The sequence below is a fragment of the Antechinus flavipes genome, chromosome 3, assembly GCF_016432865.1.
Source record: "Antechinus flavipes isolate AdamAnt ecotype Samford, QLD, Australia chromosome 3, AdamAnt_v2, whole genome shotgun sequence".
Taxonomy (NCBI): Eukaryota; Metazoa; Chordata; class Mammalia; order Dasyuromorphia; family Dasyuridae; genus Antechinus; species Antechinus flavipes.
Genome location: NC_067400.1, coordinates 379,378,603 through 379,392,349, shown reverse-complemented (window position 1 = coordinate 379,392,349; position 13,747 = coordinate 379,378,603). Strand labels below are relative to the sequence as shown.

The 13,747-nt window shown below is 37.6% G+C and overlaps 1 protein-coding gene across 2 annotated transcripts in view; it reads right to left on the bottom strand.

The window, feature by feature from the left end:
• LOC127554392 (uncharacterized) overlaps positions 1-13,747 on the bottom strand; it is an 804,883-nt gene that overhangs the window by 755,206 nt on the left and 35,930 nt on the right. Inside the window, exon 6 of one of the 2 annotated variants that reach the window (XM_051985844.1) lies at positions 4,903-5,028. In XM_051985844.1, coding sequence (XP_051841804.1) covers positions 4,903-5,028 — 126 coding nt within the window. Of the gene's footprint in view, positions 1-3,542; positions 3,669-4,902; positions 5,029-13,747 lie in introns of both variants that reach the window. The other variant, XM_051985842.1, reaches the window with a different exon arrangement.

Here is a 13,747-nt window from a genome sequence, read left to right as displayed (position 1 = left end):
TTTTTGAATTTCAAGTTTAGTGTTTGATTGGGGGTTTTTAATTTGTTCCTTTTCTAGCATTTTTAGTTGCAAGCCCAATTCATTGACCTTCTCTTTCTCTATTTTATACAAATAGGCCTCTAGAGATATGAGATTTCCCCTTATTACCGCTTTGGCTGCATCCCATACATTTTGGTATGATGTCTCATTATTATCATTTTCTTGGATGAAGTTATTAATTATGTCTATAATTTGCTGTTTCACCCAATCATTCTTTAGTATGAGATTATTTAGTTTCCAATTATTTTTTGGTCTACTTTCCTGTGGCTTTTTATTGAATGTAATTTTCAATGCATCATGGTCTGAAAAGGATGCATTCACTATTTCTGCCTTACTGCATTTGAGTTTGAGGTTTTTATGTCCTAATATATGATCAATTTTTGTATAAGTTCCATGAACTGCTGAAAAGAAGGTGTACTCCTTTCTGTCCCCATTACATTTTCTCCAGAGATCTATCATATCTAATTTTTCTAGTATTCTATTTATCTCTTTGACTTCTTTCTTATTTATTTTGTGGTTTGATTTATCTAATTCTGAGAGTGCAAGGTTGAGATCTCCCACTATTATAGTTTTACTGTCTATTTCTTCTTGCAGCTCTCTTAATTTCTCTTTTAGGAATTTAGATGCTACACTACTTGGTGCATATATATTTAATATAGATACTTCTTCATTATTCATTCTACCCTTTAGCAAGATATAGTGCCCTTCCTTATCTCTTTTGATTAGATCAATTTTTGCTTTAGCTTGATCTGAGATCAGGATGGCTACCCCTGCTTTTTTGGCTTCACCTGAAGCATAGTAGATTTTGCTCCAACCTTTTACCTTTAACCTGCATGTATCACCCCGCCTCAGGTGTGTTTCCTGTATACAACATATTGTAGGATTCTGGCTTTTAATCCATTCTGCTAACCGCTTCCTCTTTATAGAGGAGTTTACCCCGTTCACATTTATGGTTAAAATGACCAATTCTGTATTACTTGCCATCTTGTTAACCCCGGTTTATGCTTTTCTCCCTTCTTACTCCCTTACCCCCTCCCTTACCCCCCTTCCCAGTATTAAGCTTGTGAGCTCCCCTTGCTTCTCACAGCCCTCCCTTTTTCAGTATCCCTCCCCCCCTTAGAGTTCCCCCCCCCAACTTACCCCTTTCCCTCCCAGTTACCGTATTCCCTTCCACTTAGCTTATTCCTTCCTTTTTCACTTTTCCCTTCTCACTTTTCAATGAGGTGGGAGAAGTTTCACCATAGATTGAATATGTCTAAAATTCTTCTCTTACTGCCAATTCTGAAAGCAGTAAAATACTCAGTATTTTCATTCCTCTCCATTCTTTCTCTCAGATTTACTAGGTTTTCTTTGCCTCTTCATGAAATGTAGTACCCCCACTTTCCCTTTTTTCTAGTACACTGTCCTTTCCACAACTAGTTTCTAGAACAAGGTATACATGTATTCTTTATACATCTTTACAGCCGGAATATAGTTCCCAAGATTAATCTTTACCTTTTTAGATTTCTCTTGAGTTCTGTGCTTGTAGATCAAATTTTTTGTTAAGTTCTGGCTTTTTCATCAGAAATAGATGAAATTCGCTTATTTCGTTGAATGTCCATCTTCTTCCCTGGAAAAAGATGCTCAATCTCGCTGGGTAAGTTATTTTTGGTTGCATACCAAGTTCCTTAGCCTTTCGGAATATCATATTCCAGGCCCTTCGATCCTTTAATGTGGATGCTGCCAGATCCTGGGTGATCCTTATTGTGGCTCCTTGATACTTGAATTGGGTTTTTCTAGCCGCTTGCAGTATTTTTTCCTTTGCCTGAGGGTTCTGGCATTTGGCCACTATATTCCTTGGTGTTTTGATTTTAGGATCCCTTTCAGTAGGGGATCGATGAATTCTTTCAATGTCTATTTTACCTTCTGTTTCTATGACTTCTGGGCAGTTCTCTTTGATAATTTCCTGGAAGATAGTGTTCAGGCTTTTTTTTTCATCATACTTTTCTGGAAGTCCGATGATTCTCAGGTTGTCTCTCCTGGATCTGTTTTCCAGGTCTGTTGTCTTCCCCAGAAGGTATTTCACATCCTTTTCCATTGTTTGATTTTTTTGGATTTGCTTGACTGATTCTTCTTGTCTCCTCGAGTCATTCAATTCCAATTGTTCGACCCTGATTTTCAGTGAGGTATTTTCTTCACTCACTTTTTTAAGATCTTTTTCTAATTGTCCAATTGAGTTCTTTTGTTCTGTGGAATTTTTTTCCATTTCGCCAATTTTGTTTTTTAGAGAGCTGTTTTCTGTTTCCAGTTCACTAATCCTATTTTTCAAGGATTTGGTTTCTTTATCCACTCTCTCTTTAACTGACTTCTCCAGGCTCTTTTGCCAAGCCTCTCTCTCCTTTTTCAGAGCCTCCCTCTCCTTTTCCCATTTTTCTTCTAGCTCCCTTGTGAGAGCCTTTTTAATTTCCTCCATGAGATTCATCTGTGCTGAGGGACATAAGGTCTCTTCCTTCGGGGATTCACCTGGGGACTGTTTGTTTTTAGTCTCCTCAGGGTTTGGAGTCTGCTCTTTATCTGTATAAAAGCTGTCCAGGGTTAAATTCTTTTTCAGTTTCTTGCTCATTCTGTCTATTTATCAAAGACAAACTATCAAAGAAACAGAAGGAAAAAAAAACCCCTTGAATGGAGGCTGCTTTCTTTGGGGGAGGGGCAGGGTATTCGTGAGGCACAGGTCCTACTGTGCTATGGCGCCTGCGCACTAAGATCCGAGCGCTCTGAGATCCGAGCGGGCTAAGACACTGTGGGGGAGGGGTGGCCAGGTCCCGAGAAACTCCAGCTGTTTGGGATTGTATTCTTCACCCCCGGTGTTTTTAGCTTCTCTGCTGGGCTGCTGACTTGCTCCTATAGCAAAGCTCTCACCGCAGAGACGGCTGCGATCGCGTCCTACCCCCTCTCCGCTCCACCCGGTTCTGAGCTGCTATCTGTGCTCTGGTTGCCGCTGCTGCCCGCAGACTGCTTCCAAATACCGTCCCTGCCCTCGCGCAAAAACAGACCTTTCTTGACGAGTCTCAAGGATGGTTTCTCTTGGTAAGTAATTGTATGGTTTTTTTTCAGTCGAGCATTAATTCAGAGGCATGAAATGAAATGAATAGTGAGAGAAAAACACGGAGATTACACAAAAGTGTATTTCCTCTCCGCCATCTTGGCCGGAAGTCCTGGTTCATATACTTTTACATGAAGATGACATATATCGTTTGAAAAATTTGACTCAGTCTCTACTTATCTAAGAAATGAGACCTTTATCAGAGAGATTTATTGCAAAATAAAATTCCCCCAAGTTTTCTGCTTTCCTTTTGATTTTCATTGCATTGGCTTTATCTGTCAAAATTTTTAAATTGTATGTAATCAAAATCATCTGTTTTTTATTTTGTAATGTTCTCTCTCTGTCTTTGGTTCTAAATTCTTCCCCTATCCATTAGTCTTAATTTGCTGTTGGTAGCCCTCTTTATGTGTAATTCACTTACCTCTTGTTCTCTGCCAACTTTCCTGCTTCTTGGATAGTGAGGATCCAGATGCAGTCTTTTCAACAGGGTTTGCCAGTATTGGCTACAGTTAAATAGCCTGGCGGGTCTTGCATCTTTCTGATTTTCCTAATAAAGAAAAGCTTATCAAAGGAAAGAGAAACTTATAAACAGTAAAGAGAACCTTATCAAATCAAAGAGAAGTAACAGGAAATTTTCATGAGAATTCAAGCCAACTTAAGAAAATCATTAAAATGAGACTACTATGAACTTATATCACTGGGAAGGGTTTCTTCTCTCTCCACTCCCTCCAGAAAGATTTCTGAAGGAGATAATAGATATTTTTTTTCAGTAACCCTTCCATAGCAGAAATGATTAAAGTGCCAGACAGGCATTCCAAGAACTTCTTAAGAGTTTAGTCAAAATAAGAAAGATAATATTGAGTTCAAAAACACAGAGTCTACAAATGTTACAGGGAGTAAACAATGCAAAAGAAACAGAAGGAAAAAAAAACCCCTTGAATGGAGGCTGCTTTCTTTGGGGGAGGGGCAGGGTATTCGTGAGGCACAGGTCCTACTGTGCTATGGCGCCTGCGCACTAAGATCCGAGCGCTCTGAGATCCGAGCGGGCTAAGACACTGTGGGGGAGGGGTGGCCAGGTCCCGAGAAACTCCAGCTGTTTGGGATTGTATTCTTCACCCCCGGTGTTTTTAGCTTCTCTGCTGGGCTGCTGACTTGCTCCTATAGCAAAGCTCTCACCGCAGAGACGGCTGCGATCGCGTCCTACCCCCTCTCCGCTCCACCCGGTTCTGAGCTGCTATCTGTGCTCTGGTTGCCGCTGCTGCCCGCAGACTGCTTCCAAATACCGTCCCTGCCCTCGCGCAAAAACAGACCTTTCTTGACGAGTCTCAAGGATGGTTTCTCTTGGTAAGTAATTGTATGGTTTTTTTTCAGTCGAGCATTAATTCAGAGGCATGAAATGAAATGAATAGTGAGAGAAAAACACGGAGATTACACAAAAGTGTATTTCCTCTCCGCCATCTTGGCCGGAAGTCCTGGTTCATATACTTTTACATGAAGATGACATATATCGTTTGAAAAATTTGACTCAGTCTCTACTTATCTAAGAAATGAGACCTTTATCAGAGAGATTTATTGCAAAATAAAATTCCCCCAAGTTTTCTGCTTTCCTTTTGATTTTCATTGCATTGGCTTTATCTGTCAAAATTTTTAAATTGTATGTAATCAAAATCATCTGTTTTTTATTTTGTAATGTTCTCTCTCTGTCTTTGGTTCTAAATTCTTCCCCTATCCATTAGTCTTAATTTGCTGTTGGTAGCCCTCTTTATGTGTAATTCACTTACCTCTTGTTCTCTGCCAACTTTCCTGCTTCTTGGATAGTGAGGATCCAGATGCAGTCTTTTCAACAGGGTTTGCCAGTATTGGCTACAGTTAAATAGCCTGGCGGGTCTTGCATCTTTCTGATTTTCCTAATAAAGAAAAGCTTATCAAAGGAAAGAGAAACTTATAAACAGTAAAGAGAACCTTATCAAATCAAAGAGAAGTAACAGGAAATTTTCATGAGAATTCAAGCCAACTTAAGAAAATCATTAAAATGAGACTACTATGAACTTATATCACTGGGAAGGGTTTCTTCTCTCTCCACTCCCTCCAGAAAGATTTCTGAAGGAGATAATAGATATTTTTTTTCAGTAACCCTTCCATAGCAGAAATGATTAAAGTGCCAGACAGGCATTCCAAGAACTTCTTAAGAGTTTAGTCAAAATAAGAAAGATAATATTGAGTTCAAAAACACAGAGTCTACAAATGTTACAGGGAGTAAACAATGCAAAAGAAACAGAAGAGCCAATGTCTGTTGGAATCTTTACAAATTGTTAAGTCACTTCCGGCCAAGATGGCCAAGATGCTTGACTGAAAAAAAAAAAAAAAACCCACAAATAGTTACCAAGAGAAGCCATCCATGAGATTCACCAGGAAAGGTCTGTTTTTGCTCAAGGGTGGGGATGGTTTTAAATCGGGGGCAGGCTGAGGGCAGCGGCAGTGAGAGCACGGGAGCAGACTGGAGAGGGGGTGGGGTGTGATGGCAGCCATCTCTGCAGGGGAGCTTTGCTACAGGACTGGATACTTTGCCCTGGCAGCAAGTCAGCAGCCCAGCAGAGAAGCTAAAAACACCGGTGGGTGAAGAATACAACCCCAAAAAGCTGGAGTCTCTCTAGACCTGGCCACCCCTCCCCCACAGTGTCTCAGCATGCTCTCAGAATCTCAGAGTGCAGGAGCAGCACAGTTCTGCTAGTGTCTCGCTGCGGCCCCCTCCGTCTGTAGAGAGAGCTCGGTAAAACCACCCAGCCCCTCCCCCAAAGAAAGCAGGCTCCATTTTGTTTTCTTTTTTTTTCTTTGCTAGTTTGTCTTTGATTCTTTGACAAAATGAGCAAAAAATTGAAGAGGACTTTAAAACTTGACAGCTTTTGTACATATAGAGAGCAGACTCTAAATCCTGAGGAGACTAAAAACAGACTGTCCCCAAGTGAATCCCAAAGGAAGAGATCATCTGTTCCTCAGCAAAGATGAACCTCATAGAAGTAATTAAAAAGGCTCTCACAAGGGAGCTAGAAGAAAAATGTGAAAAGGAGAGGGAGGCTTGGCAAGAGAAGCTGGAGAAGTCATCCCACTTATTTAAACAGAGACTGGATAAAGAAATAAAATCCTTGAAAAATAGGATTTGTGAAATGGAAACAGAAAATAGCTCTCTAAAAAACAAAATTGGTGAAATGGAAAAAAATTCCATAGAACAAAACAACTCAATTGGACAATTAGAAAAAGATTTGAAAAAAGTGAGTGAAGAAAATACTTCATTGAAAATCAGAATTGAACAATTGGAATTGAATGACTTGAGGAGACAAGAAGAATCAGTCAAGCAAATCCAAAAAAAATCAAACAATGGAAAAGAATGTGAAATACCTTCTGGGGAAGACAACAGACCTGGAAAACAGATCCAGGAGAGACAATCTGAGAATCATTGAACTCCCAGAAAAGCATGATGAAAAAAAGAGCCTGGACAATATTTTCCAGGAAATTATCAAAGAGAACTGCCTAGAAGTCATAGAAACAGAGGGTAAAATAGACATTGAAAGAATTCATTGATTCCCCTACTGAAAGGGATCCTAAAATCAAAACACCAAGAAATATAGTGGCCAAATGCCAGAACCCTCAGATGAAGGAAAAAATATTGCAAGCGGCTAGAAAAACCCAATTCAAGTATCGAGGAGCCACAATAAGGATCACCCAGGATCTGGCAGTATCCACATTAAAGGATCAAAGGGCCTGGAATATGATATTCCAAAAGGCTAAGGAACTTGGTATGCAACCAAAAATAACTTACCCAGCTAGAATGAGCATTTTTTCCAGGGAAGAAGATAGACATTCAACAAAGTAAGTGAATTTCACCTATATTTGATGAAAAAGCCAGAACTTAAAAAAAGTTTGATCTACAAATACAGAACTCAAGAGAAATCTAAAAAGGTAAATATTAATCTTGGGAACTATATTTCAGCTATAAAGATGTATAAAGAATACATGTATACCTAGTTCTGGAAACTAGATGTGGAAAGGACATTGTGCCAGAAAAAGGGTAAAGTGGGGGTACTACATCTCATGAAGAGGCAAAGGAAACCTATTATATCTGAGAGAAAGAATGGAGGGGGATGAATATAGTGGGTATCTTACTGCCTTCAGAATTAGCTTTAAGAGAAAAATTTTAGACATATTCAATCTATGGTGAAACTTCTCCCACCTCATTGAAAAGTGAGAAGGGATAAGTGAAAAGGGCAGGAATAAGCTAAGTGGAAGGGAATACAGAAACTGGGAGGGAAAGGGATAAAGACAGGGGGAGGAACTATAAGGCGGGGGGGGGAGGGATACTAAAAAGGGAGGGCTGTGAGAAGCAAGTGGTGCTCACAAGCTTAATACTGGGAAGGGGGAGAAGGCGGAAAGAAGGGAGAAAAGCATAAACCGGGGTTAACAAGGTGGCAAGTAATACAGAATTGGTCATTTTAACCATAAATGTGAACGGGGTAAACTCTCCCATAAAGAGGAAGCAGTTAGCAGAATGTATTAAAAGCCAGAATCCTACAATATGTTGTTTACAGGAAACACACTTGAAGCAGGGAGATTCATGCAGGTTAAAGGTAAAAGGTTGGAGCAAAATCTACTATGCTTCAGGTGAAGTCAAAAAAGCAGGGGTACCCATCCTGATCTCAGATCAAGCTAAAGCAAAAATTGATCTAATTAAAAGAGATAAGGAAGGGCACTATATCTTGCTAAAGGGTAGCATGGATAATGAAGCACTATCTATATTAAACATATATGCACAAAATGGTGTAGCATCTAAATTCTTAAAAGAGAAATTAAGAGAGCTGCAAGAAGAAATAAACAGCAAAACTATAATAGTGGGAGATCTCAACCTTGCACTCTCAGAATTAGATAAATCAAACCACAAAATAAATAAGAAAGAAGTCAAAGAGATAAATAGAATACTAGAAAAATTAGATATGATAGATCTCTGGAGAAAATGTAATGGGGACAGAAAGGAGTACACCTTCTTTTCAGCAGTTCATGGAACTTATACAAAAATTGATCATATATTAGGACATAAAAACCTCAAACTCAAATGCAGTAAGGCAGAAATAGTGAATGCATCCTTTTCAGACCATGATGCATTGAAAATTACATTCAATAAAAAGCCACAGGAAAGTAGACCAAAAAATAATTGGAAACTAAATAATCTCATACTAAAGAATGATTGGGTGAAACAGCAAATTATAGACATAATTAATAACTTCATCCAAGAAAATGATAATAATGAGACATCATACCAAAATGTATGGGATGCAGCCAAAGCGGTAATAAGGGGAAATCTCATATCTCTAGAGGCCTATTTGTATAAAATAGAGAAAGAGAAGGTCAATGAATTGGGCTTGCAACTAAAAATGCTAGAAAAGGAACAAATTAAAAACCCCCAATCAAACACTAAACTTGAAATTCTAAAAATAAAAGGAGAGATCAATAAAATTGAAAGTAAAAAAACTATTGAATTGATTAATAAAACTAAGAGTTGGTTCTATGAAAAAACCAACAAAATAGACAAACCCTTAGTAAATCTGATTAAAAAAAGGAAAGAGGAAAATCAAATTGTTAGTCTTAAAAATGAAAAGGGAGAACTTGCCACTAATGAAGAGGAAATTAGAGTAATAATTAGGAGTTACTTTGCCCAACTTCATGCCAATAAATTCAACAACTTAAATGAAATAGAAAAATAACTCCAAAAATATAGCTTGCCCAAACTAACAGAGGAAGAAGTAAATATCCTAAACAGTCCTATCTCAGAAAAAGAAATAGAACAAACTATCAATCAACTCCCTAAGAAAAAATCCCCAGGACCAGATGGATTTACATGTGAATTCTACCAAACATTTAAAGAACAATTAACTCCAATGCTAAATAAACTATTTGAAAAAATAGGGATTGAAGGAGTCCTACCAAACTCCTTTTATGACACAGACATGGTACTGATACCTAAACCAGGTAGGCTGAAAACAGAGAAAGAAAATTATAGACCAATCTCCCTAATGAATATTGATGCTTAAATCTTAAATAAAATATTAGCAAAAAGATTACAGAAAATCATCCCCAGGATAACACACTATGACCAAGTAGGATTTATACCAGAAATGCAGGGCTGGTTCAATATTAGGATAACTATTAGCATAATTGACTATATCAATAACCAAACAAATAAAAACCATACGATCATCTCAATAGATGCAGAAAAAGCATTTGATAAGATCCAACATCCATTCCTAATAAAAACACTTGAGAGCATAGGAATAATTGGACTTTTCCTTAAAATAGTCAGGAGCATATATTTAAAACCATCAGTAAGCATCATATGGAAATGAGGAAAAACTGGAACCTTTCCCAGTAAGATCTGGAGTAAAGCAAGGTTGCCCACTATCACCATTATTATTCAATAGTGTATTAGAAACACTAGCCTCGGCAATAAGAGTCGAGAAAGATATTAAAGGAATTAGAGTAGGCAATGAGGAAACCAAACTATCACTCTTTGCAGATGATATGATGGTATACTAGAGAACCCTAGAGATTCTACTAAAAAGCTATTAGAAATAATTCATAATTTTAGCAAAGTAGCTGGAGACAAAATAAATCCCCATAAAGCCTCAGCATTTTTATACATCACCAACAAAACCCAACAGCAAGAGATACAAAGAGAAATTCAATTCAGAATAACTGTTGATAGCATAAAATATTTGGGAATATATCTACCAAAGGAAAGTCAGGAATTATATGAGCAAAATTACAAAAAAGTCTCCACACAAATAAAGTCAGATTTAAATAATTGGAAAAATATTAAGTGCTCTTGGATAGGCCGAGCGAACATAATAAAGATGACACTACTCCCTAAACTAATCTATTTATTTAGTGCTATACCAATCAGACTTCCAAGAAAATATTTTAATGATCTAGAAAAAATAACAACAAAATTCATATGGAACAATAAAATGTTTTGAATCTCAAGGGAATTAATGAAAAAAAAATCAAATGAAGGTGGCCTAGCTGTACCTGATCTAAATTTATATTACAAAGCAGCAGTCACCAAAACCATTTGTTATTGGCTAAGAAATAGATTAGTGGATCAGTGGAAAAGGTTAGGTTCACAAGAGAGAATAGTCAACTATAGCAATCTAGTGTTTGACAAACCTAAATATCCTAACTTTTGGGATAAGAATTCATTATTTGATAAAAAAAACTGCTGGGATACCTGGAAATTAGTATGGCAGAAATTAGGCATGGACCCACACTTAACACCATATGCCAAGACAAGATCAAAATGGGTCCATGACCTGGGCATAAAGAACGAGATTATAAATAAATTAGAGGAACATAGGATAGTTTATCTCTCAGACTTGTGGAGGAAAAAGGAATTTGTGACCAAATATGAACTAGAGACCATTACTGATCACAAAATAGAAAATGTTGATTACATCAAATTATAAAGTTTTTGTACAAATAAAACTAATGCAAACAAGATTAGAAGAGAAGCAATAAAGTGGGAAAACATCTTCACAGTTAAAGGTTCTGATAAAGGCCTCATTTCCAAAATATATAGAGAACTGACTCAAATTTATAAGAAATCAAGCCATTCTCTAATTGATAAATGGTCAAAGAATATGAACAGAGAATTTTCAGAAGATGAAATTGAAACTATTACCACTCATATGAAAGAGTGTTCCAAATCATTATTGGATCAGAGAAATGCAAATTAAGACAACTCTGAGATACCACTACACACCTGTCAGGTTGGCTAAGATGACAGGAAAAAATAATGATGAATGTTGGAGGGGATGCGGGAAAGCTGGGACAGTGATGCATTGTTGGTGGAGTTGTGAACGAATCCAACCATTCTGGAGAACAATCTGGAATTATGCGCAAAAAGTTATCAAACTGTGCATACCCTTTCATCCAGCAGTGTTTCTTTTGGGCTTATATCCCAAAGAAATACTAAAGAAGGGAAAGGGACCTGTATGTGCCAAAATGTTTATGGCAGCTCTGTTTGTAGTGGCTAGAAACTGGAAAATGAATGGATGCCCATCAATTGGAGAATGGCTGGGTAAATTGTGGCATATGAATGTTATGGAATATTATTGTTCTGTGAGAAATGACCAGTAGGATGAATACAAAGAGGACTGGGAAGACTTACATGAACTGATGCTAAGTGAAATGAGCAGAACCAGGAGATCATTATACACTTTGACAACAATATTGTATGAGGATGTATTCTGATGGAAGTGGATTTCTTTGACAAAGAGACCTAACTCAGTTTCAATTGATAAATGATGGACAGAAGCAGCTACACCCAAAGAAAGAACACTGGGAAACGAATGTGAACTATCTGCATTTTTGTTTTTCTTCCTCAGTTATTTTTACCTTCTGAATCCAATTCTCCCTGTGCAACAAGAGAACTGTTCAGTTCTGCAAACATATATTATATCTAGGATATACCACAACATATCTAACATATAAAGGACTGCTTGCCATCTAGGGGAGGGAGTGGAGGCGGGGAGGGGAAAAACCAGGACAGAAACGCGTGCAAGGGATAATGTTGTAAAAAAAAATTACCCTGGCATGTATTCTGTCAATATAAAGTTATTATTAAATAAAATTAAATTTAAAAAAATTGTTAAGTCATTAGAGTTGATAGAGACAATAATAATTTATTTTAGCATGGTTCAGTATCACTGATCTGATCTTACAAGGAGATGTTTTGGGCCACTAAGGTACTAAATAGAACTAATTGATATAATGCTTGTGTTCACACCAGTACTCATTGGAGTTCACAAGTATGGGAGATTCACAAAGCAAATTTTGTAACTTTGTGAATTCACACCTCCCTTAGGAGTGCCTACAGAAGGAGGAACCAACCTTTCGGAGATGATATATAAGAAGCTGACTCAGTTGGGAGTTCAGCTGAATTTACACTGAAAGGGAGTGTCAAGTGATTTCAGCCAGAAGCCCTCTCTGAGTGAGGAGTTTTACTTCGGAACATTGACTGGGGTTGGAGAAGAGCACTCTGGGAGATTGAGAGGCAGAAGCCCTCTCTCAGAGGAAAGACAGATTCACCTTTATGCTGGCTGGGCTGAAGGACAAACCTTGAGATTTGGAGACATTTGGAGGGAGCTCTTGGAACCAAGCAGAGAGATAGGCCTCTAAGCTAAACGGCCTTAATTAGAGGCAATAAAAGATCTGAACTTTTATCACCTGGCTGTGTTTTGAGGTGATTATTACTTTCAACTGCAACTAATGCTGCCTCCAGAAAACCTCCCCTGAGAAACCTGCTTTCTCCCAGAGAAGAACCATTATTATATTTAAAAGAAGAAAAATACCACAAATGTCTCACAGCCAAAATTTACAAACACATAAGGGAAATCCTACTGACACATTTATGCTTATTTTTCTTTAATCTCCGCATATCAGTGGAGATTATTTTGCAAACTTTAAAGAGCAAGCATCACCAAAAGAAACTTTCTCCCCTCCCATTTTGGCAGAAGTGAGAGCTTCAATATTATCTTTTCATACATTTTTTCATATTTTCAATGCATTGAAAATTGAATGAAATTGAAACTGATTAGTTTTTCTCTCAACTATCTCTTTTATTATTTTTTTCTTATAAAGTATATGAAAGATCACTGTGAAGGAGAAAAACAGAAGAAATTATGATAATTTTCAAAATCAAAAGCGCTTAAGTAAAGATTTTCCTTTCTCTATTGAAAAAAGGGAGATTTCAGGAGTACCAACAAGAGATGATTGGAGCAAGAACCAGAATAAGTAATACTGCTGTGTGAATAGAGAAAGGAATAAACAGAGATATAGAAGAGGTAGAAGTGACAAGATTTGTTAACTGATACAGGGTGGAAAAGGTAATTTTGATGTGTAGTGGATGAGATGCATGTGAAGATATTAATTCATTTTTGTCTGGAAAAGATGTACTTGGATCTACAGATTTGAAAATTTTCTATACGTATTTTCATTCATTGGCAGCTGAAAAGATCAGCAAGAAAGAATATGTAGAGAGAGCCAATTACATGGGGAACAATAGTGGAGAACACACAATCTTATTGGTAGAGCGTGATGTTATAGAGGGTGAAATTAAAGAGGAAAAGGGAACAGTGCCTTGGAGGACACAACCATGAGTGGAGGCACAGCCTGCATGTAGATTCTGGCAAAAGAGGATCAGATCCACTGAAAAAACACAGGAGAAGCCACGGGGGCCCAATGGCACAAATATTGAGACAGGAAAGCCCTTTTCAAAATCTCCAGAGAGATCAAAGAAGAACTGAGAGAAAGTCTTTAAATTTAAGACAGAAGTCACCATAGATCATTTGAAAATTACACCTTCCTTCTCTCAGCAATGACACAATCAAAGATTTCAGAGCAGCCTAAGGAAACCTTGATGAAGTGATGCAAAATACAGTAAGGAGGATATTCACTAATCCAAAATTAATGGAAATGAAAACCAAAGGGTAAGATTGCCGTTCTCTTATTGTGGTGAAAACCATAGCTTTAGCCTACAAAACACAACATTAAACATGGTTCCTCTACCCAGTAGACACACTG